Source organism: Molothrus aeneus, chromosome 1, assembly GCF_037042795.1.
Source record: "Molothrus aeneus isolate 106 chromosome 1, BPBGC_Maene_1.0, whole genome shotgun sequence".
Lineage (NCBI taxonomy): Eukaryota > Metazoa > Chordata > Aves > Passeriformes > Icteridae > Molothrus > Molothrus aeneus.
In genome coordinates, this window is record NC_089646.1 from 68,397,393 (window position 1) to 68,420,585 (window position 23,193).

The window sequence follows — 23,193 nt, forward strand, 5'->3', positions numbered from 1 at the left end:
TATAAACTGCAGAAGCAATAGGGCAGAGGGAAGACAAAAAACCAGAACAGTAACAGATCAATTTTCCACATGGCACAGACCATGCACTCTACAATATTGCTTAAAACTTTTGCATTTATACTAAGCCAGAAAATATAGATAAACAAGAAACTGGTTACAAGTCAGATTAATTTTACTTAAGAGTAAAACAGCTGAAGAACATGACTTTGTAAGACAGAAGGAAAAATTGATGTTAGGTTAAAATGTTGCAATTTAGTGCATAAGGGACATAATAATGTGAATTCTTAAGAAACACAATCAAAAGTCAACTTCTGGAGAAAAAAGCCAAACTCAAAGGTGTCTTTAAGGTTGATTAAATGAAAACTGCTTTACTCTTTCAGTGATTTGCTAAAAAGATACACAACCAAAGATAAAAAATTACACACTTGTGCATTTGAAAAAGAAGTTTAACCAGTAATTTTAGAAGTTAAGAGAGGTTTGCAAAGGACTTTAACCCATTTAATAGGCTTTTGTTTGCACTAATAAAATATTTGATTGCTTTCCAGATCACTCAGCAGAGATCAAGCCCCTATCCAAGTGCAACGTACAAAACACACTGAAAAAGGAAGTTCTTCTCTTAGGGCTTTTTTTTAATCACCATTTACTACTTAACCAACAAAATCTCCCAACTAAGAAAAGGAGTGCTCAAATCTGTTTCTGTCCTTTCAGGATGCTAAAAGGAAATTAAAAAAAAAAACTGTAACACATCATTCCCACATTCCCTTTTGTTATGCTCTAAATTCACAGCAATTCACTTCTTCAACTTTTCTCTTAATTCTGCTTTCTCAGAGGGTCTATATGCATGGCTCGTGGTCCATCTTGACAACTCTGTGGTCCACTGCTCTGTCAGCTGCTGTGCTCTTCCCATGGGACTCTCGAGCTTGGCCAGTTATGCTGGTGACAGCAGACCATTCCTCATGAAGAGTTCAACACTCAGGCACACACAGGCAGAGGTGAAAAAGTAACTGGGAGAATTTGGGAGGGAAGTGTGTGAGCTTCCTTCACCCTAATGAACAGGGAGGGACTGAACTCCTTTCAGCTGGGCTTGGTATTGCATTGAGAACAGATGTTTCTCCTCAGTTCCAGTGGCCTCCATAAGCCCTTCCACGCTTGCTTGATTCCTTTTGAGACTAAAGCTATCAGACACTTAACCAAACAGACGCTATTTTCCTTTGGTGTTTGAGTGGATTTTTATTTTTCCAAATCTATGGGTTTTAATCCCATAAGCTGCTTTGGGGAAAGCAGAGAACAGGTAACAAACAAAACTTAAGTTCAGTCTTTTCTTCTAATTTTTTTCTGATGCCACTTTTCATTTTCTGACAATACCATTGTTTAGAGATGAAAACAGCACCATTATCCAACTAAAAAATCAGCAGACACCCTTGTTCCTTGTAGGGTGCTACACTGCAAGCATCGTTGTATTGTCAGCCTGCTGCTCCTGCAAGTTGCTAATCTGAATTGATATGTGCAAGGAGGGAGATGCTAATGCCACTGTGCACACTGGTGGTGCTTGTGTGACTAACAAGTGATGAAATTTACTGCAGTTCTTGTATTTCTTCTCTTCCTGGGTGCTGGCACCATCCAGTCTTATTCTAATTTTGACAACATATGCAGCTAGATGTGCTTTTCTTCTTTATTTTAGACTTTGAGCTTCGCATGCTTTTCTGCCTGAAATTTCCCTTCTTGTGGCATTTATTCTCAATTACATTGGACATTGCTAGCTGAATAAAAACTGTAGCAAATATAGGGTTACCCAGAATAAAAATTACTAGAATTTGCCAAGAAATGGTATTGCCCTGACTTATGATCCTTTCTAAAATTTCAAGACAACTCTCTAGCCCTGTGTGACTGACAGATCAGATTCCTTTTACAGCTTCTCTTCTTGTGCACTCTATTAAATATAAATTCCCTGGTTATTATGACCATACTATGCTGAAATCATTTGCAGCAAGATTTCAAAGCTACTTTTTAATACCACTTTGATGAAGGAAACTTTGAGAAACTGTTAAGGTATCAGAACCTGTTAGACACAAAACCACCATTTGTCTTGCCTAGCTTTGAGTAATATGCCTTGCTTGTAGGTGCTACTAACCTTCTCCACAATATTTCATTTCTTTGTTGTTGTCTTTCTACTTTGTTCATCCATTCCAGGATTGCTTTTATTAACTTGTAGTAACAACTGATGATCACCACATATTTCAAAATACCAGAACCACAGCAATGTTCAATTCAGTGATCTGTCCTCACTTCTTCCATACATCACCCTAATTCTTAGCCTTGTATATATATTACTCCATGGACTCAGTTTTCAAGGCCAAGCCTTTAAAATATGAACATTCAACACAATGCTATTCTTTTGATAGCAGCTTGATTTCAGTGTGCTGAGACTGCCAGATCCCAGAGTAAACATGACAGATATTTTATTCCCCAGAACCCCTGTATATTTAAACAGATATTTGCTGATTGCCTTTTCTGAGACTGGAAGATTTTGGAACATGAACTGCACCACAGAAGGTTGTCTCAGGAAAAGCAGGATTAGGTGCTACAATAACACTAATATTTCCTAGTAATTACTGTCATGGCATTTTCATATGCATACACATTTCTGGGATTTTTGGTTTACACTTCTCTTATAAATTAAACAAAAAAAAAAGGTAAAAACAAGGTTGGGGAAAACAAACAACAGACTAAACACCGAGTAGTTTCACCATCCTGAGCGAGGACTGAAAGATCAACCTGAGTCACACTACTAAACAGTCATAGCACCATACTCAAAATCAGGAACACTGTTTTCATATTAAACTTTGGATTATTTTCCATTATTACTTTAAAAAATGTAATTCAGTTTTAATTTTAAAAGTAGTCTAAATTTTTTTTGAAGTGCAATCTGTATTTTTCTAGAATCTTTCAAAATTATGCTTTATGACTAGTGATTTCTGTTTTGACTAATTAAGTTTACCAAGAAAAACATCTTGATAAAAAATTCCTAAACCAGCTCAAGTAAGAAGCTATTTTTCAAAACATGCTTTTGTCTTCCTGACAGCATCCTCCAAGTGGTAGTAGGAATTCTTAAAATTAACAGAAGGTGTATGTGGAGGAGGTGGGATGTTTGGAAAGAGTGCTCCAAATGCCAGCTCTATCATCTGTATTATTAATATGTCAGATCTGGTGCACATGAAGATGCATTTCTGTGCAATGAATACCCCTCATGATATATGATTCCTGAGGTCATGCTGAAAATGTGATGAGGTGTCCATTTAAGACTGAAGGAATGTCCTGAGTAAGGAGCAAAACAGGATCCTGAACTGCAGCAGCTCCATGCAGGGGAGGGAAGCACCTATTTACTACACTTTTAATGAGCTGCAGTGTGAAGTTAAAAATAAAAGCAGCAAGAAGAATGCATCTTCAAGGAGTGAAAAGACAGCAAATGTGTCAGCTCAGGAAGCTCCAAGGCCTAGAAGACAGGGCTGTCTCTCTTTGCTTCTCCCTAAATAAATCCACTCAGGCCACGCATAATGGCTGAGTTGGAGCCTGGGCTTCCATGAGGAAAATACATCAAAGAAATCCTGAAAAGTTAGGAAGAGAGACTGATGTCAGAGAAGTGCAAAGTACTTTTTTTCCAAGTTTTATAATTCCAGAAATACTGCATGATTGGAAGGTTACCTCCAAAAGTGTTGCAGGTGAACAAAATAAAACCCCAATAAATATGGATATTTAGCATCCATTTCCCAGCAGATATGCACAGCTCAGCTTGGGGATTGGAGTGGAAAGCCTCAGTTAATGCACTGATATGCCTCCAGCAGCAGACAGAAGGTGGAACATATTGTGTTTGTTTCATCAACCACGTATTGTGACTATCTCCTTGGCTCTCCTTTTCTGATCTACACCTTTAGGATCTGGTGAACACGTAAGTGTGAGAAAACTCTTGTATTGTCATCAACCCTAGAGCCAGTCAACAGCTTTCCTTGTTAGCTGCCCAGACAAATGCCTGGAAGAGTTGAAGGAGGTGGTGGCAGTTGAGGAAATTTTCACACAGCAGTGAAACAGGAACAAATCTCACCCAACACCTTCTGTGTCACTCCCTTTCCCCTGCAGGCCTTTCTGCTTCCATCTGATGCCCTGTCACTGGGCCCTTGCCATACCACTATTACCAAAGTGAGAGGCTGGTGGGAAAGATTTAATCTGATCTACCCAAAAAGATCCTTCATGCCCCAGGTATATTTTTCCTGGATGCCATGAGGCAAAAAAATGAGATGCCAAAGGCAGAACTTACCAATCAAGTCACTAGGAAGCCTGCCATACTCCAAAACACCTATTAACTATCATAAAACCATCCCATGCAAAAACACACTCCTCTACCTCACCTACTCAGAGAACTCTCATCCTGGCATCTCTTGCATCTTCCCCTTCAGCTTTGTTTACATCCTTTGAGATTTGCATTCCTTCTTTAGCCCATGCAAAGCAAGAGATATTCCTGGCATCTGTGTGTGCATTGCCATGGTTACCTAGTTCATCTGCAGCAAAATGGGTTGGTCCATGACCTGATACTGCAGCTCCAGGAACACATTCCTCCCTTGTCCACTGCTTCTCAACCTCTCTGGCTGCAGCTGTTCTTTTGGAAAATCTCAATGCAAGCAACAGTGGGATACCCAACACAAACTCTCCCAAAGTCTCTAGCACGTTTTTTCCCTATCCAGTGTCTCTAAGTGTGTTTTTTGGCAGGTCCAGTCCTTGAAAAATTCCAGACAATTTTTCCAGCAAGCTGTCATCAATAGCACACCTGCACATTTGACCTGCTGCATTTTATTTGAGGGTGCAGTCTTTACTTGAAAATTTAGACTTGGAAATTGAGCCTCCAAAGCCTGCCTATGAGAACACTTGTGACCACACAGCCAAGTCTGTCAGGGAAGAACAAAGGTTTGGGGCACAACAATAAGGACCAAGAAATCTTAAACAATGGTCTCAGCTGGATGAGGGACAAACAGCTCCCTCCTAGAAGGGCAATTTAGGTTACTTTGGTGTCACAAATTTTACAGTACAAATTGAATTAACTGTGACCTACTTAGATATTAGCAAGCCAGACATCACTCCTAAATAAGTGTTCAATATCAAATGAGGTATAAACAACAAAATATTGATAAAATATAATGAAAACAAATTTCAATCCAGGCAAAAGGCATGTGTATTTCCACAACTGGCTCAAATTTTCACAGAAACAAAGCTTATTAACTTTGTTTTTTAAGCAACATCACTCACTCTCACAGGTTTTTTCTCCAGGCAATATTTATAACAAAATAGATATATAAACTGTTATGAAGAATCCTTGTTCACACCATTCATCTCTTCCCATAATAAAGTTTGTAATATTCATACCAAATTTGACCTATTTAAATAAACTTAAAGCAATGATGTAATATCTGGAAATGGTACACTAAATATGTGTACCACACAATGTCAAGGCAAACACAGATGTATCTGATGGTGATTCTGAAAACACAAATACCAATAATCTTCTGCAAAGAAACCAAAAGCTGTAAATTCGAAATTCATTTGTAGTTATATAGTTACGTAAAATAAAGTGAAGCTCTCCAGACTTGATTTAGCGTGGCTGGAACAGAGTGGGTAATTTGTCTGCATCTCAACTGCAAAAAAACTCCAGTCAAATGAAAAATCACCACCAAAATGATGACTTGTACACCTACCTTTTCCATTTATTGTTAATGCTGATGCAATTGTGGCTGTTACTGGCACTGGCAATTGTGGCACTAATGGATGTATCCTTGGTCGGCTCCCCATCCTAGCACGCTCTGCACCAGGTCCTAACAAAGCTCCCACAGGTTTTTCTGCTGCTACTTCTGGTGCTACAGAGTCATCTTGATCTTGCTCTATATGGTCCATTTTATCTGGGCTTTCATTCTGGAAGCCATCAACTGTTGTCCGGCTCTTAATTGGACTTTTGGGCACTAGGATTTTAATACCTGATTTTGCAAGGTCCATATTTTTACGTCCAGAAAGCGACGGTGAATTGTTTTTCCGGAACTTCTGTGTGGCAGAAAAAAGTTGACTATTTTTTGACTCGTGTTCTTTAGTCATAACTAAAGATTTAGAAGATGTCTTTGAAAAAGAACTATTGGTAGATCTAGAAATTTGTTTTCTGGCATTATTTGGAGAGGTCCTGTTTGTCCTGGTTAATGTGCTTTCTTTCTGCTTTTCATTGTGGCGTCTGTTAAATTCATGTATATATTCCTCACAATTGACAAGGTGCTGTTCTGGCTCCCAAGTATCATCCTCGCTGTCGTATCCTTTCCATCGCACCAAATACTCTGTTTTTCCTTTCTTGTTTTTCCTCTTGTCAACAATTCTCTCTACCTGTTAAAAATCAAAAATAAGCATTAGGCAATGGGAGACAGACAACTCAAGAGAGTGACATGCATGTAAATAATTTGTTAAGTGTAGACAGATTATAAAATAGTCTTGTTGTTTTGTAATCTGTACTGTAGTTCTATAGTATTACAGTCCTTAACTGCTGACTGGAAATCCTTCGCTTTAAACTTTAGATTATTACTTTTATCTCAAAAACATGTTCTAGAATATCAAAATTGTTCTTCACTAAGTATTTTGCATGCACAAGAATCTGAATATGACAGTTTAAAACTGACAATCAGCACTGGCCTCAGAGAAGCTCTTGCACCAACTTCAATGTGGACATGATTTCCCTCTCTCAATATAGAAGTCATGTTTAAATATGCTGTATAAATACAGGGTGTTTACCTTACCAAACTTATCTATTTGATATTGTTTGAATAATTTGCTTGCTTAGCATAAGGCATATGTGAGAATCTCTCACTTACAATGAGCTAACCTTTAGCTATCAGGGACAATATGGAACAGCTTAGGAACTGGGGCAAATTCAGACGATATTTTTTAGAGACTTCTTGTGAAAACAGAATTTGTTTTTGTCAGAGCCTTTGATACACATACTTGAACAAATTACCATGCCTCACTTATCTGCAAACAGAGATTATATTTATGTCACAAGTATTAAGCATGCACATTCTATAACCGCATGTGGAACCCATAGGCTGGAGGAATTCAGGCAGTGGGGTGAAGCAGGCAGGGCAGACAGCAGCAGCTGCAGGGACAGAGGCTTATGCCTCAGACTAAAACTTATGCCAATCATGCTAATCCTGTGGAAAGGGAATTCTTTTACTGAAAAAGATATAAGTGCAAAGCTAGTCTTAGGGTTTCCCCTTCTTATTTCATTTTTTCTACCCAGGCTGATTCTTCTGGTAAATCCTCCATCCCGCTTCATTTCAGTTATGGGACTGATACAGCTTTCTTACTCATCTCTCTCTTCTTTTTGGTAATAAAAAAGGCAGGTGTTTGGGACAGTTATTTATTAATTTAACTCCCAGCCCTTCATGAAAAAATCCATGCATAGAAGCTGAGATCACACCTACCTAGAAGAACCTGTGAAGAAAGAGTAACATTTACAGGAGTGGCATTAACCCAAATGGAATGTCTACAGAACAGTTTAGAAGGATGGGAGGAAAGTACAAGGACCTATGGTGCACATATAAACAGTGTACATAAATGGTATATGGTTCATTACCAAATCACATGACTGCTGACAACAGATCCTCTCAAGAGTGCATCTCAATTTTACACATGGCATGCTATCATAATTTACTCCCTGGTTTTCAACAGTAAGGTGAAATGATTACTATTATTATAATCTCAGCAGCAACATAAGGACATACCCTACAACTGCATGTGATACCCTGCAGGCGTTGTACTGTGTCATCAGGCTGTTGCTCAGCTCTGTCTGCACAGGTCTTAAAAAAACTCAACCAAATAAACACAAAAATAAGAATCAAATATAAGCAAGCTCCACTTTTGCCTTGTTAATCTGTTCAATGCATCCTATAGAGAGATATGAAATATAAATTGTCCAAATTTTATTTCATATCTTAAAATACATTAAAACTATTTTAATTATGATTATTTAGCTTTCTAGTAGTTACTGGGATTAAAAAACCATGCAGCTAGAAAAATGAAACTTGTTTTTCCACAAAACTATTTAAAGACAGCTTAAAAGAAAATGCGACTCCAAGAATTGAGAAAGTCACGACAGAGAAACATGCCTTCAATTTTTTCTTAGTAGAGACTGAGTAAAAAGACCTTCAAATATTAAGTCAGAAATGTTAAATTAAAAACTAAGAACAAAATCATGAATCAAACTTCCTATCTTGTCAAAAAAGCAGTTACTGCTAGTCTTGCTTATCCTCTCTGCCTCTCTTGACCTTCTAAAATAGACTTTAAGAGCACGATTCTCAGAGAAATATCTCTACTACTACCAAGGTATTTTTATTCTCTAGTACAAAATCTTTGTAATGAACAGCATCAATTATTGAGCACAAAGTCCTACCACTGTCTTTCAGTACTGAAAGGCCACCCATTAAGGACATGCCCTTTTCAAGTAGGAAGCCATCCCTGTCATCCAAAAAAACAGATACCTTGCAGAGATAATAGATGAACTCTAGAACACGAGACACAAAAATCCATTCTTAACCTGATGATTTATGGAGCAAGCAGAAATGCATAAAGAAAACAGTTATATTTAGCTGTATTGTCCAAGCCTGCAATAAAACCTACTTTGACATTGCTCTTTTTGATTAAAAGGATTTTTTTCGTAACACTTCATTTTTTCTTGAATACATCTTTTTATTTTTATGTTTTATTTACAGCACAAAATTTACAAGAATTAACCTGTGATACACAATTTATCATGCAGATTCAGAGCTTTAGTGAGGGACTTCTTTTTTTGGATCGACTCTGTTTGGTTAGTCTGACTCCCCTAGAAGCACTTGAAAAGCTGCTCAGGAATATTCTGCCTCAATACTTTTGCTGATGATAACAGCTACATAAGTGTTTCTCACCCAGAGCTGGGAGCAAGATACATCCTTTGCCATAATCACACTAGAAATGCTGACTAGTACTTTGTGACAGCTACCATTTTTACAGTGTCCCATGCCCTGCCCCATACCATGGGCTAGTACTTATTTTTAGAGATTACAAGGTTCTGTACTGCAGGATTTGCTATTAATGGTTAGTTTTTAAGTGTTGTATAAGAATCACAACAGAAGACAAAATAACATAAAAAGATAAAACAGGTGTGAGGGAAAGTTATCAGGCAAACTACCTGGGTGGTAAAAAAAATAACATCTCCCAGTTTATTTTAGCATGCTAAGTTATCACTTTCCCCACCTGGGGGGTACTGATCAATGACACTCAAAAACTCGGGCAGCAGAAGAACTGACAGAAAAACAATGAGCTGCTCAGAGGTATAATCCAACACTGAAATGCCAAATTATAATCCCACCAACCACAACTATACCTGAGATTTCCCATCTGTAAAATGGTAAATTTCTCTTCCTTCCACAAACGTGGTAAAATTTGTTCATGCTTGCTCTCCCTCCCTGAGGATTTTAATTGCTTTTATTACCAAATTATACACAATTTACACTCAAAAAAATTCCCAACAAATGAACAAACAAACAAAAGTTTGCATGGTTGCAGGCTGAAGTGCTGTCTGGCTACAGCTGCACCAGGTGAAAATGACAACACTGCAACTTCCTCCCTGTCCTGTGCTCAGAGACAACAGCTCCTCCCCATCTGCCAGCACAACTTCTTCTATAATTATTCCCTAATGTAGTTCTGCCAAAGTGACCTGGTTTAGATATTAAGAATACCTGAGTTAATGTAGGCATCCTGAAATAACTGGTTTGGAGAGCAGCCACATAGGTAGTATTTTCTGACACATCTAAAAGGACTGCAACTTTCAACAGAGGACAACAAACACCTATAGGCTGGACTGGTCCAGTAACCTCATTGTCAGGAAAAGGGCATGCATTCTTAAACCCTGATGAAAGCTTCTTAGTTCAGGTCACTAAAAGTAAGCATGAAATTCAAAAGAATATTCTCAATATAAAGCACTATCATTTAGGCACATCTGTAAATTCAATATAAGGAATGCTCTCAGTCACTGTACATGTGTGTGTGTGTATATATATATATATATATATAAAAGATCATACTTTGAACATTTGAAGAAATTAAACTAAAGGTAGATCTGTTGGTGGGTGAGAAGGCAACAAAAAACAGAAAGACCAAAATGAACATATGTGGGCAGGTAAATATTCAATGAGTATTGCCTTGTTTATAATAAATCCACTGTGCATTCCCATCATGTTCCTTTCTGTCCTCACACTCTTGTCAGGCTAAATTAATTTAAAATTTACAGAATATAATCTATTGGACTTCATACTCTACCTGCTGTCTGTAAAATATAGGAGAAGGCCTTGTTCTGTTAGCTGAAGGCTATGTTCACATTACTGTTTTTGTTCAGAGCAGTAGTGCAATTTGGAAGCAAATCCTTCCCTCCTCTGCAATATTCCTGCTTACTGTCTAATGGTTTTATTCACAGACCAGTTTTGGTATACAGGATGTGGATTCTTTAAGGAGAAATATAAACTGGAAATGGAAATGTACCGATGCATCTGTCACGCTTCAACCCCTAAGGGGGCACATAGATCCAAGCAAGTAACACCTCTGAACAGTTTCAATACATGTAGTGGCATGGATATTTGATCCTGAGGGGCACCACTAAATCTAGTCCAAAATAAAAGTGCTGCACAGCAGAATATGTAGAGGTGGGGGCCACAGCACCAACTGCTCACTCTACTGATTTTCTCCACTTGAGCCAAATTACTTCTGGAGATATTCCCCAAGTCAGAGACAGAAAGCTGGAATAAATGCTAGTCTTACATGACATCTGTATGCACCACAAGTGAACAGTCACCCTTTCTTGAACTGGACACTATTTCATACACAAATGGGACCTAAATGAGGTCCTAATCCCCCATAAGCAATCAGCAATGTTTACAAGTGGTTGTATCTTCCATTTATTAAAATCTTGCAGAAGTCAATGATAAAATATTCAAATACTTCTTATTGTAAATAAAATAAATGCATTCTACATTAAAAAATCAACTAATAAATAGCAGCATACCACACAAAAACCATTAAGTGCCATGTTTTGCTTAAAGTAGTTTTGGGGAAACAGTTATTCAAAAAGATATTTGGTGAGGATGTCAAAACACATCTGAAGGTCTGTAAAATGAGCACTAAAATCTTATTTTACACATTTTAATAGAAAATACATAATTTCCCATAGGATGACTTAAGACCAAGTCAGAGTATTGCTCACTGCAATAGTTAGCACCAGCAGGGAAATCTGAAAAACAGTTTAACACATACACATAGAATATCAAAATAGATATTGTATAAAAAACCAATATTGTATGGCTTAAGATCAAATAGCATCATAAATAAATTACACCAGGATATCATATAAATCCAAGAGTTCACGGCAATCCAAATCCTTCACGGCAGGTCCACGTTGCTCCATTGACAGGAGCCTGGGAGAGCACACATAAGGCCGCTGCCACATGCTCCGGAGCTGACTGATTTGATTAGTAGAACAGACTGATTGGATTAGCAGCCGATGAATTGCTGTAAACTGAGCTGCTGCATCCTTACAGCGTGACTGACCTGAGTGTCTGTGCAGCACAGGACTGGCCATGGTGAGGCTGTATTACATATATATTGTTCTGGAAGCCAGAGCTGTACAAAATAAATGTAGATCAGATGTGGGCAGATTACTGCCTTTCTGTCAAATTAGCTTCAGCAGATGATGCAGTTTTTGTGTTGCTTTTGTGACAGCTCTGCGATGAGGGATGATACCTGATCTGGCCCAAGGCCTGATAATACAGAGTCCAACAACTCGACTGTCTTCAGACAGTCGGTACCAGCAGGATGAGTTCATACAGGATCATCACTTCCCAACCCACAGCCACTCCCAACCTCCTTTGGAGGCAGCAGTGAGTGCAGAGGGATTGGAACATATTCACGTCTATGAGCAGGAGTCCCATAAGGGACTAATGCACTTCTTGTGGTCCTTCATGCTAGCAGTGCAATAAAGCGAACTGCATAGCTCAACCCTCCTTTCAAAAATTTAACACCTGTACTAAAACAAATATTAAGATTTCTCTTTTTCCCAAGCTCTATTTCAATCAAAGGCTGTCCATTTCTTTAGGATTCCTGGACACAAGTCATGCAAGAGCTAACTTTGAGGCTATCTGTAACATTCAATTAATACAGTGGCCTGTGGGTTATAACTCACATTTTAATTCACCCTCTATATAAATTTCTTATCAAGTTGCATATAAAATTTCAATTGTCTCAGTGAAGCGCATTATTTATCATCAGCTTAGGTTTTACATCCTCTCATGGTCTTAGCAAAGACAACAGACAAAACAGTTTAATTACTGCATTCTCATTAATGCCAGTGATTCCAGGGAATCACAGCTATGGTGCATGCCATGCCTGGCTGCACAGCCACCTCCTGAAAAAGCATTTCAGGAAGTTTTATACTTGTACCTACATTAAACAAACTAATCACTGTATGTGCAACTCCTTTATGACGTATTCAAAAGTGCAGATCACAATCAGAAAGCACATCTTTGTAAGAAGCCTTTTCTGTACAGGACATCAGGGAAACAGGTGTGGAGGGAGAACCTGTGACAAAGTCACTTGCTTTAGAGAATTAACTCCCTGGATAAACAGTTTGCCTGAGACTTACTTCCTCACAAGTCACCAGTGATGATTGATGCTAAACTGTGAGCCTCACAGATCTTTCCAGATATAATTTACAGAGAAATAGTTACAACTGTTGCAATGCAAGTTACAGCCTACTGCAGAATTCATCAACTGCTTTACCCTAATTAGAGTTACCTAGCTATTGCAAGAATGCTTAGAAAATCTTAATCTCATTTCATCAACTCACTGTTCACTGTTCACCTTTTATTTACACCAAGGTAAGACAGACATACATTTTCTACTTTGCACAAATGAAATCAGAATGAAAATCCATGCAAAGCTGGTAATATCTGTACAAACATAATATAAACAATTAGCTGCAACAATGGATTCTTACCAAACACACACTGTTTGCCTCCTTAAGAAATAAGAACAAGTAGCATCAAATAGGTTTATCATCTTGAATGGAAAAGGTCCTAATCAGAACAAACTATTAAAAACCACTAGCACTGAATTTAAGATACACGGTTTTTGGCAGTCAAAGCTATTACATAAGTATTACTATGTTTATTAAGTCACTAAAAATTTTATTATTTCTAGAAGATTTCAGCATCATCCACATATAGAACACCAAATGAAATTCTTCCCATCTTCAATTCATTTGTAAAAACTACATGTTAGGAGGCAAATCCTGGATGGTTTTTTTCCCAGAGGTAAATATTCAGTCTGCACTTGCCAAATTCTCTTGCTTATATCTCTCCACTGCAGTACAAAAAGTGAAGAACCAAAACTTGGTGCTACCAATGTTTTGCTAAATAAAAAAAATTTAGAAAACTGAAATGCATACTTATTATTGGCAATTCTGGCAACATGAAAAACTCTCAACCAAAGATGCCCATATTTTGGGTGTGATAATTTGTGAAAATGTAAAAATAATCTAAAGCTACCTCACAGCCTCAACAGCTTGACAGCTATTTACTTAAAGGATAAGGCCAACAGAAATATTGTCACTTTGTCCTTCAGCGAGAATAATAAAGACTTTGTCAATATTAAGCACCAGGACTACCGACTTGCTTTCAAAGCAGGAGAAACTGGACCTTCAACAGTGCTCAATTACAAATGACTGATAAAGATTCAAAATATTTTATCTAAAAAGAGTGTCTTCAGGAGAGAGCAGGTCACAGCAAAACTGTCCTCCAAGTGTTAGAGAACACCTTGCCACAGCTAAGCAAACTCCAGAAATGGGAATTGTAACAAGAAAGAGGAGCAAAAAAAGAAAATCATAGGACAGCTGAAGACCGAACTTGGTACACTGTAGTCAATTTATCAAATTTCATTTAATTCTACAACAGTTTCATCTACCAACACCAAACAAGGCTTTTCAGCAGCCTACTGCCTACAGAAGCACCAGTGACAAGTCTGCTACTGTAGAGATGACTACACCTCAGTAAGAAGGGACGCAGACCTCAGCTCTTAGAGCTTATTCAGTAGCAGTCTCTTTTCCCTTTTTCCTCTTAGAGGTCTGGGGATGTTAGTTCTAAATATAGTAGCAAGAGCTTTCTTTGGAATCACTTCATCCAAGAAGGCACAATACACACTTAGGGCCTCCTACCTGGCTCCTCTCCCTCTTGCATCAAAAGCTTATTTCCATAAGAAATAAAGCTCCTAGACACAAGACCATGACTGAATTTTTGTTTTCAAATACAATGATGCTAAAAAATTCTAAATTACAGTTAAGAACAACATTATTTGCTGGCTCCTTCTGTATTTCTTACCTCAATGCCAACATGTCTTAGAGGAATGTGTGTCCCTGGTCACTCTACTTGCAATAGGACTTCTCTCAATACTTGATCTAGAAAAGCTGGTGATACAGAACTTTCCCCTAACTAATCAACCTCAGTGCTTGCACAGCTGCCTCTTAGTTGTGACATTCTATTTCTTTAAGAGATTTATTAGCAGATGAACTATTTTTTCCAGATGGAAAAAGACATTTCTCTGTTTGGGTCTCAAGTCTCTCCATCTTTAGTCTGAACCTAAACTCATTTCTTATTTAATATCACTGCAGCTTCCATGACTATACTCTCCCATTCACTTTTGTAACCAGGCTGTGAGGTACAAATAAAGCTGTGGGATTGCTGGTAGCTGTGCTTGGCAAAGATTCTTCCAAATTTTAATGTTTTAAAGTTTATTCATAAAACAAGTTCTATAGTGTTCATCCATGGTGTACTTTCCTATCAACAACAACAACAACAACAACAAAGACTCAGAGTACAGACAAATATATTTATAATCTTCACACATAATTAGCTTTTTACCAGGCCTGCACATTGCACATGAGTAGTACAAGTTCTACTACAAGCAGTAAGGTATGTATTCAAATGACTTTCTCATTTCACCAGTATTTGTAACTTCCTAAGCTTTATTCTTCAAACATGCCAATCAGAAATAAACTACCCTACACTGCATCACTGGTTTTAACACACATATACCTCCTGCTAGTCTAATTTCCATGAAGACACATTCCCAATAATCACCATTTTCCTGAAATGCATCTAATGCTTACATACATTTTAACATCAAATCACTAATTACTCAACCTAACACATTACACTGATATTAAAACTCCTGAATCAAAGGGATTGATGATTAAGATTGGTTTTTGTTGTCTTTTGAAAATATGCACTGTCTTAAGCTCTATTACTTACTGATCCTCTCCACCATCAGTTCATATATGCATACTAAAGTAACAGACACCAGGTATTAATCTGATTACTCTGATGTTGGTCAATAAGACACCTCCTATTTCAAAATCCCTCATGCCTTGGAAAGAACAACAAAACAGAAGAAGCAAAGTGTTTTAGGCTTGGAAAATGTCAGCTTCATCAACAGCAGCTTTTGTTGAGGTAATTAAAGTCATCTTTCAATAATTCAGATTTTTTTTTTAGAAAAGCTGGGTAGCAGCAACTCCTCTGTTACATGGTTAACATGAATTTCTGAAGCAACATACATATAAAAACCTTCTCCATAAGCATCTTCTATTTCCTGTAATCTGGAATGAAGCAGGATAAGGAAAAACACATGTAGTTTCCTAGAACTGGGTAATAAAATATTTTAAAAGGTTATTTTTTACTCAAACCACTTCTTGAACATTATTTTTCTTCAGAAACAGTGGCTGTAGCATGAAGTAGCCACTGAACTCTTGATAAAACACTTAAAGATTGTGCCCTTTAAGGTCACAACATAGATACTAAAGCAACCTGAACTATTTGTACTGCAGATTTTGCCACTGCTCTTTAAAGTCTGTGAATAGGCAGAGCTTCTTCCCATAAAAGGACCACATTTGAAGTCTCCACTTAGGCAGAAATGATACAGCACTGCAACTTGCTAAAGTCCCTCCTCAAGAGCAAAGGAACCAAGAGTTACCTTCTACAAGCACAAATGTCATTCTCTGTCTGCATTCCAGTCTTTCCGTCTGCACAGATGTCATATATATAAAATCATCTGCCAACTTTCTAATGTAACTACAAAAATATGGTAAACAAACTATCCTCTGCTTTTTGCAGAGGAAGAACATATTGTTCTGTATTTTCCTCCAGCTATGGATACTATATTGGCTTTTGATGTATCCTTACCCACCTGCTGGGCTTCTTTTGTTTTTTGGAAAACAATAAAATCATCTCTCATGCTGTCTCCTTCACTTTTGGTTGCTTTATGTTCTTTTCCCTCTGTCCCTGTGTGAATATGATACTGCTATTTGCAGTGCTTTTCCTAATCCCACATCACAGTTTGCTCTCCAAGATATGCCTTGAGGATTACTTTCCTCATAATTTTATAAGGTAATGGTGTATTACCCTTACTCATTTCTCCAGATTCAACACTGAAGTAATTTGCAAAACACTCTGCAAAATAACACTTATTTAAAAAAAAAAATTAAAATCATCATGTTCACTTCAATCTAAGCAGTTCTTCGTAGTACAGCAACTGTTCACAAAAATCAGGTTTTATTATATAGAAGGTATTCCAATTTAGACCCAAAATTTTCTTTTTGCCTTAGTTATTTCAATGATAAATCTAAAATTATTTCTATAGTGTAGAGAATAAACAACTGCCTCACCTCCTTCTTTATGAAACAGACAAATGAAACAGACAAATTCACTAACTTGAGGTGTGCATGGAGAATCAAGACTTAGGCATGTAATACACTGGCATCTATCTTCCCCTCCTCTGTGTCTTTTCATACTGAAGTCAGTTTAAATACACACTGTAATTGGGAACACTTTTTTACTTAAGAGCTGTCTGTTATATATAAGACCCAAGCCATATTGCTCTTTCTCCATCCAAAAAACCCTGATATCCAAAGTAATACCACAAAGAGAATCCGAGAATTTATAGGACATTATCTTCACATTACAACATAAGCATTATTTATAGTTGCCTACACTGAGAAACAGTCACCACAGGCCAGTGTCACCAGCAGGGAGCTACCCTTCAGAGACAGCAATGAAACCTCTTTCCTACAGAAGCAATGCCAGTTGGTTTCTTTGCACAAAGAAGTCCTCAAATTCACGGTAGCTCAGCCAAGGTTGAGCCAGTTGGCCTCCCAAACTTCTCACCTTGGTAATCTCTGCCTCCGTAAAATAGAGATGGTTCACTTAGAAGCAAGTTTCCAAATTACAGGAATATGGCATCATAGTTATTTTTTCATAACCCAGTTACAGTAACATTGAAATATAAAAGCACATCTTAATTTCTTTAAAATTTTCCTGGAAGGACAGGTGAGAACTCCTTTTTTTCTATAATTTTTCTTTATGCTTAGCATTATTAGTGTATCCAAAGAATTTATACTGCAAATTCCTTGTCAAGTGTTTGTCTGTTTATAGAAATAGTCACATTTTAAAAACATTTGGAATTCAGAATCTTCATTAAAACAGATACTTTCCCTTTTATCAGGTGCTGCTAATTAATCTAGTCATTTGTTGTCAACGCCCAGTACCATCTGTAAATTCCAAATAGCTAGTGATTAACTTGAATATATTTTAAAGAATAACTTTAAAAAACATGTTTGTATATAAGAGGTCTTCTGTGATCATTTTGGATAGCATTTTTAATACTTTAGCACTATAATATACTCAGCACAGGATTTCATCTTATCTCTGTAGTTACTAAAAATTAAACTAAATTAATTCATATTGTTACCGTTACAGGAGTGGTACAGAGAACAGAATTTAGTCTCTAAAACAAATGCACAAATTTAGATGCAATCCAAAGCACTAGTGTGTGTATAAATGGATTTCCTGAAAACAGGAAAGTACAGTGTCCAGACAACTGTACTTTATCATGTAGCTCATGAGACTGCATCTTCCACACCTTGCTACTTGAGTAACCCAAAAATTCAGATTTTTCCTTGCTATTTTTATAATTACTAATCAGTCACCAAGATATGGATAATGGCCAGACCATTCAGTGGATAAAGCATTGGCAGGATGGCCACATGCAAAGAGTTGCAGTCAATGGCCCGATGTCCCTGAGGAGACCAGTGACAAGTGGTGTCCCTGAGGAGTCAGTCCTGAGACCAATGCTGGTCAATATCTTTGTCAGTGACATGGACAGTGGGACCAAGGGCACCCTCAACAAGTTTGCTGATGTCACCAAGCTGTGTGGGGTGGCTGGTATGCAAGAGAGGAAGGGATGGCATCCAGAGGGACCCAGACAGGCTGGAGAGCTGGGCCTGTGCAAACCTCATGAGGTTTAACAAAATCAAGTGCACGGTCCTACACATGGGTCAGGGCAATCCCAGAAACACCCACAGGTTGGGCAGAGAAGTGACTGGGAGCAGCCCTGAGGAGAAGAATTTGGTGGGGGTGGCTGACAAAAAACTCAACACGCGCTGACAACGTGTGGTCACAACCCCAAAAGAAAGTGGTATCCTGGGCTGCATCCAAAGGAGACTGGCTAAAAGGCTGATGGAAGTGATTCTTCCACTCTATGCTTCTCTCATGAGACACCACTTGGAACACTGCATACAGTGCTGGGGCCCTCAACATAAGGAGATGGAACTGTTGGAACAAGTTCAGAGGAAGATCACAAAGTTGATAAGAGGACTGGAGAAGGTAGAGAACAGGCTAAGGAGGTTATCACAGAGTATCCTCAGCTGGAAGGGTCATCAACTCCAATTCCTGGCCGTGCACAGCACCAACCCCAAGGCTCACACCATGTACCTGAGAGCACTGTCAGTACACTTCTTGAACTCTGCCAGGCTTGGGGCTGTGACCACTTCCCTGGAGAGCCTGTACCAGTGCTCAACCACCCTCTGGGTGAAGAAAAGTTTTGTTATATCTAACCTAAACTGCCCCTAACAGAACTCCAGGCCATTCCTGTCACTAGGCACCACAGGGAAGAGATCAGAGTCTGGCCCTTCTCTTCCCCTTGTAAAGGAAGCTGTACACTGCTGTGAGATCACCCCTCAGTTTCCTCTTCTTCAGGATGAACAGACCAAGTGGCCTGAGCCACTCCTCATATGGCTTTCCCTCTAGATCAGTTAAAATCTTGATTGAGGAGAGGTCAGCCTGTAGAAGAGACGGTTGCATGGAGATCTCACAGCAGCCTTCCAGTAGCTGAAAAGGCCCTACAGGGAGACCGGAGAGGGACTCTTCATCAGGAACTGTCGACAGGACAAGGAGTAATGGGTACAAACTGAAAGAAGAGAAATTTGGGTTAGAGATACAGAAGAAATTCTTTACTGTGAGGGTGGCGAGGCAATGAAACAGATCCCCAGTCCCTGGTTCATGACCAGGCTGGACAGGGCTTTGAGTAGCCTGGTCTAGTGAAAGGAAGGAAGGAACCTCCACAGCTACAGGGTTAGAACTACCTGATCTTTATGATTCCTTCAAAAGGAAATTATTCTATGATTCTACATATATCACTGACTAATTTAGATTTTCCTTTTAAATCTATGATTTTTATAATATTGAGTGACATTAGTCATGCCATCAATGGGAAATAGATTTTTTTAGCTCAAGTAAAACAGTTAAGTGTTAGGTGAAGTTAAACAACCTTTAATAGCTCTTCCAACTTTTTTCTTTAAAAAAGTGATTTTCTCTTCATTTTTTCTTTCTTTTAAGACATGGTAGTAATGTATCAACATAATTTCTGGAGGAATGTAATATTTATTTAGGACTTTTTCCCCCTGAGCAGACAAGGTCTTTAAAAGCCCCACCTTCCTAATTTTCATAATTATAATCCATGAAAACAAACATCTTTGTTTCACATTCTGTTGAATCTGGAACAAGTTGGCTCTGTTACTGTGAGGAACATAGCTGATTCCTTCCTTTTCCAAAAAGTAGCAATGTTACAAATTAAACTGGTGAATGAATCTCCCTAAAGTTAAATACATCCAAATTGTTTTGGCTTTCAGCTGGTTTATTGTGTAATCATCCCCTTATGTGATGCAAGTGAGACAGAGCAAAGAAAAAAGGAAGTGGAGATACAGAAGTGATAAGTTTTTTTGGAATAATATAATGTGGAATTATGGTGAAAACTGATACAGTTCCATAGCAGCATGGTTTATATGGGTTTGTCATGAACAGAAAGGAAATTTACGCCAGGAGCCTTAACCTGAAAAAAATCCCAGAGGTGAGGGAATTATCTGAAGGAATGCATTATTTTTGGAGATCACTTTAAAGACTGAATACTGAGTTTATATGCATGAAAATAATTACAAATTGTATACAAGTATAATATATAATTAAATGCATAATCAAGAATTCTTAAAGACTAATTAATTACATTTTTTAAGTACTGGGAATGTATGAATTAAAACCTCTCAATTTGTTGCCTGCATGTTTGTCTTTTATTTCTTGTTTTAAAAATGTCTTCAATTACATGAGGATATCAAGAGTTTTGAAAAGTCATTCACCTTCAAAAACTTTTCTATCCAAAGTCTTTAATTATTTGTTTTATCACATGAATCTTTTCATAGAAATCAAGTACAATGTGGTGACAAAACAAAGGATTAGGACTTTATTTCTCCTTCTATTTATTTCTTCTGTATTCCTTATATTGACTACTGCATGTTTAAATAAGCCTTGCTTTCTAATAACTAAAGCAGAGAATAAGTAAAAATGAAACCATTCCCATCCAGAAAACAAATAAACAAAAAATTGCAAGGATCTTAGTTTTAGTTTTTGCCATAAGCACAAGAAGGGTTAAGTAAAAAGTTTTATTTTTGGTCTATAGACACAATGTCATTTTAACTTGCCATCTCACATTTAGAAATAATTATTCAAGGGCCAAAGTGGAATCTTCATTCAGAAAATGATGAATCTGCTTCACAAAGAAAAACAATGCCTGACTGCTTCCAAACTAGAAAAGCATTTAAGCCAAGTTTTTTTAAAATTTTTAAATCGAGATAGTCAGATGCCAATTTCTGAAACAAATTATTCTTCTGACACTTCCATAAGTCTGTGACATCTCACAGAAGGCAGGAAAAAGGGAAGTGAAACAGACAACTCTTTAATTCTAAAGCTACTGATGGATGTGAAATTTCATTTTGGTTTTAACTATACATAAACACTCAGTGTCACTTTGAAAAAGAAATCTGGGGGAAATGGTTTATTTCTATAAAGGATTCTGTATGCATTGGTATGTGCCTTAGAGAATCCTGCTATCAGCACCGAACTTAAAACAGGCGCTTTTTTCCCTTTACACTAGTCCTGTACACAGGATATGAAAGAGATACACTGTCACAGACCAACGACTGCTAAAGCACATTTATTTTGCCTTTTTTTTTTTTAGCTTAACATTTTGACAGCAACAGCCCTTTTGCTGAGTAATGTGTGTATTAGAAGCAGTCTGAGCTTTCTTCCACAGACAGCCATAAAGTTACTGTTTCAATCTGCCTCCTTACACCCAAAATCACTGCTGCATACGTCATGCTGATTCTCTTACACCTTCAAAGCTTTCCACATTAAAAAGTGCTGTGATTCTCTCTATCAAAGACTTTGGAGCTAGTTCTGAAGAATGAAAGTAGTGACATTCAGAATTAAAGTGAAAATCTTCAAGACTTTGCTAAACTGACAACTGAAATTAAGTTTCTGCTGGCAGTATTTAAAATTTACTTGTCTACGGAATGGAAATGACTATGTTTTATACTGGTGGGACTGGACTGACATGACAACTTTACACTCTAACTTCCTACAACAGAGGGTACTCTGAAGGATTTCTTTTTGAAACTTCTGACACTTGCAAGGAATGGCAAGATGAGGTACATTACCCTATGTGTAAAACAGAATCCTCTGCCAAAACAAGATTGACATCTCAAAGCATCTAAACAGATCCTTCTGAGAGTTCTTTTCTCTTATGTTCTGTCCAAACTTATTTCAGTTCTCCCCATCTTCTCCTCAAAGAACCTTAATATTCTATCTTTTTTGTACTACCTTTTTGCCATGGGGTTCATCTTGTTTAAACCACTCATCACAAATACAAAAATGCTGAACTCTGGGGATCAGACCTTTTTCCAACTTGGAAAACCCCAAAGCACAATTAAAGAAATTTTTGAAGTTTGCCTCAATTTCTCAGGAACTGCATGTTGTAAACTCAAATACCATCCACATCACATGTACAGTTGTCTTTCCATCTTTTTTTTTTGAGAACAGATGATCTCCAGTACCAAGAACTATCAGTTTCCAAAAAAGGAAAACCAAAACAGACTGACTCTTCAGTTAAGAGGTTTATGATATGATGAACAGGAAAATGAATAGGAAACGTTTCTTATACTTCCTATAACAATAACAACAACAAAAAAGCAGGGAATACTTAAGTGGGAAAAAAACCCCAACCAATTAAAACACAGCCAAGTTGCAGAATTTATTGTCTCATTGCATAGTGGAGCAACTAGACAAATTCAGGACCTACAGATCCATTACAGATTAGTAAACACTAAGTGCAGACCATAACTCAGGAAGCTCTTAAATTATTGTTCCCCAGTGACAAGAAGGGTATGCCAAAGGAAGACTCGTTCTGTGCTCTCTTATTATTCTTTATCCATTCATTGCTACCTAGGTGGATTTTTGGGCTAGTCCAGTAGAGTATTTCTTATATCAAAAGCTACTTGGCATTTTTAAGAAGTATAAAGATAAGGATTAACACTTCACTGACAGTAGGGTAAAGAAGCTTTATGGAAAAGCTAAGGCCACCAGCAGATTAATCAAGTGCTTGAACTGGAGTAGTAGTCCTTATTTTCAGTTTCATGCAGACCAGTGCCATTTCAGAGTCTGAGTTACAGAGGCAGTTTGGAAAGTGTAGGCAACATAAAGACAACTGGTTATTAAACTTAACTCTTTCAGGAATTTTTCTAATTAAATTTTTTTTATCAGTGAGGCTGTTTTCATTAAATCAATTTTATCATGAGGAATTTCAATTCTTCCACAGATTTTATTTTCTCTGATCAATAAAATCATAGGACACTTTTTCATTCTTTGTCTGATACAAGTTGTA

At 37.6% G+C, this 23,193-nt stretch overlaps 1 protein-coding gene across 2 annotated transcripts in view; it reads right to left on the reverse strand.

Annotated features, from left to right (window-relative positions):
• CDYL (chromodomain Y like) overlaps positions 1-23,193 on the reverse strand; it is a 105,724-nt gene that overhangs the window by 52,415 nt on the left and 30,116 nt on the right. For both annotated transcript variants that reach the window (XM_066558867.1, XM_066558876.1), the window contains exon 2: positions 5,742-6,408. In XM_066558867.1, coding sequence (XP_066414964.1) covers positions 5,742-6,408 — 667 coding nt within the window. The remainder of the gene's footprint in view (positions 1-5,741; positions 6,409-23,193) is intronic.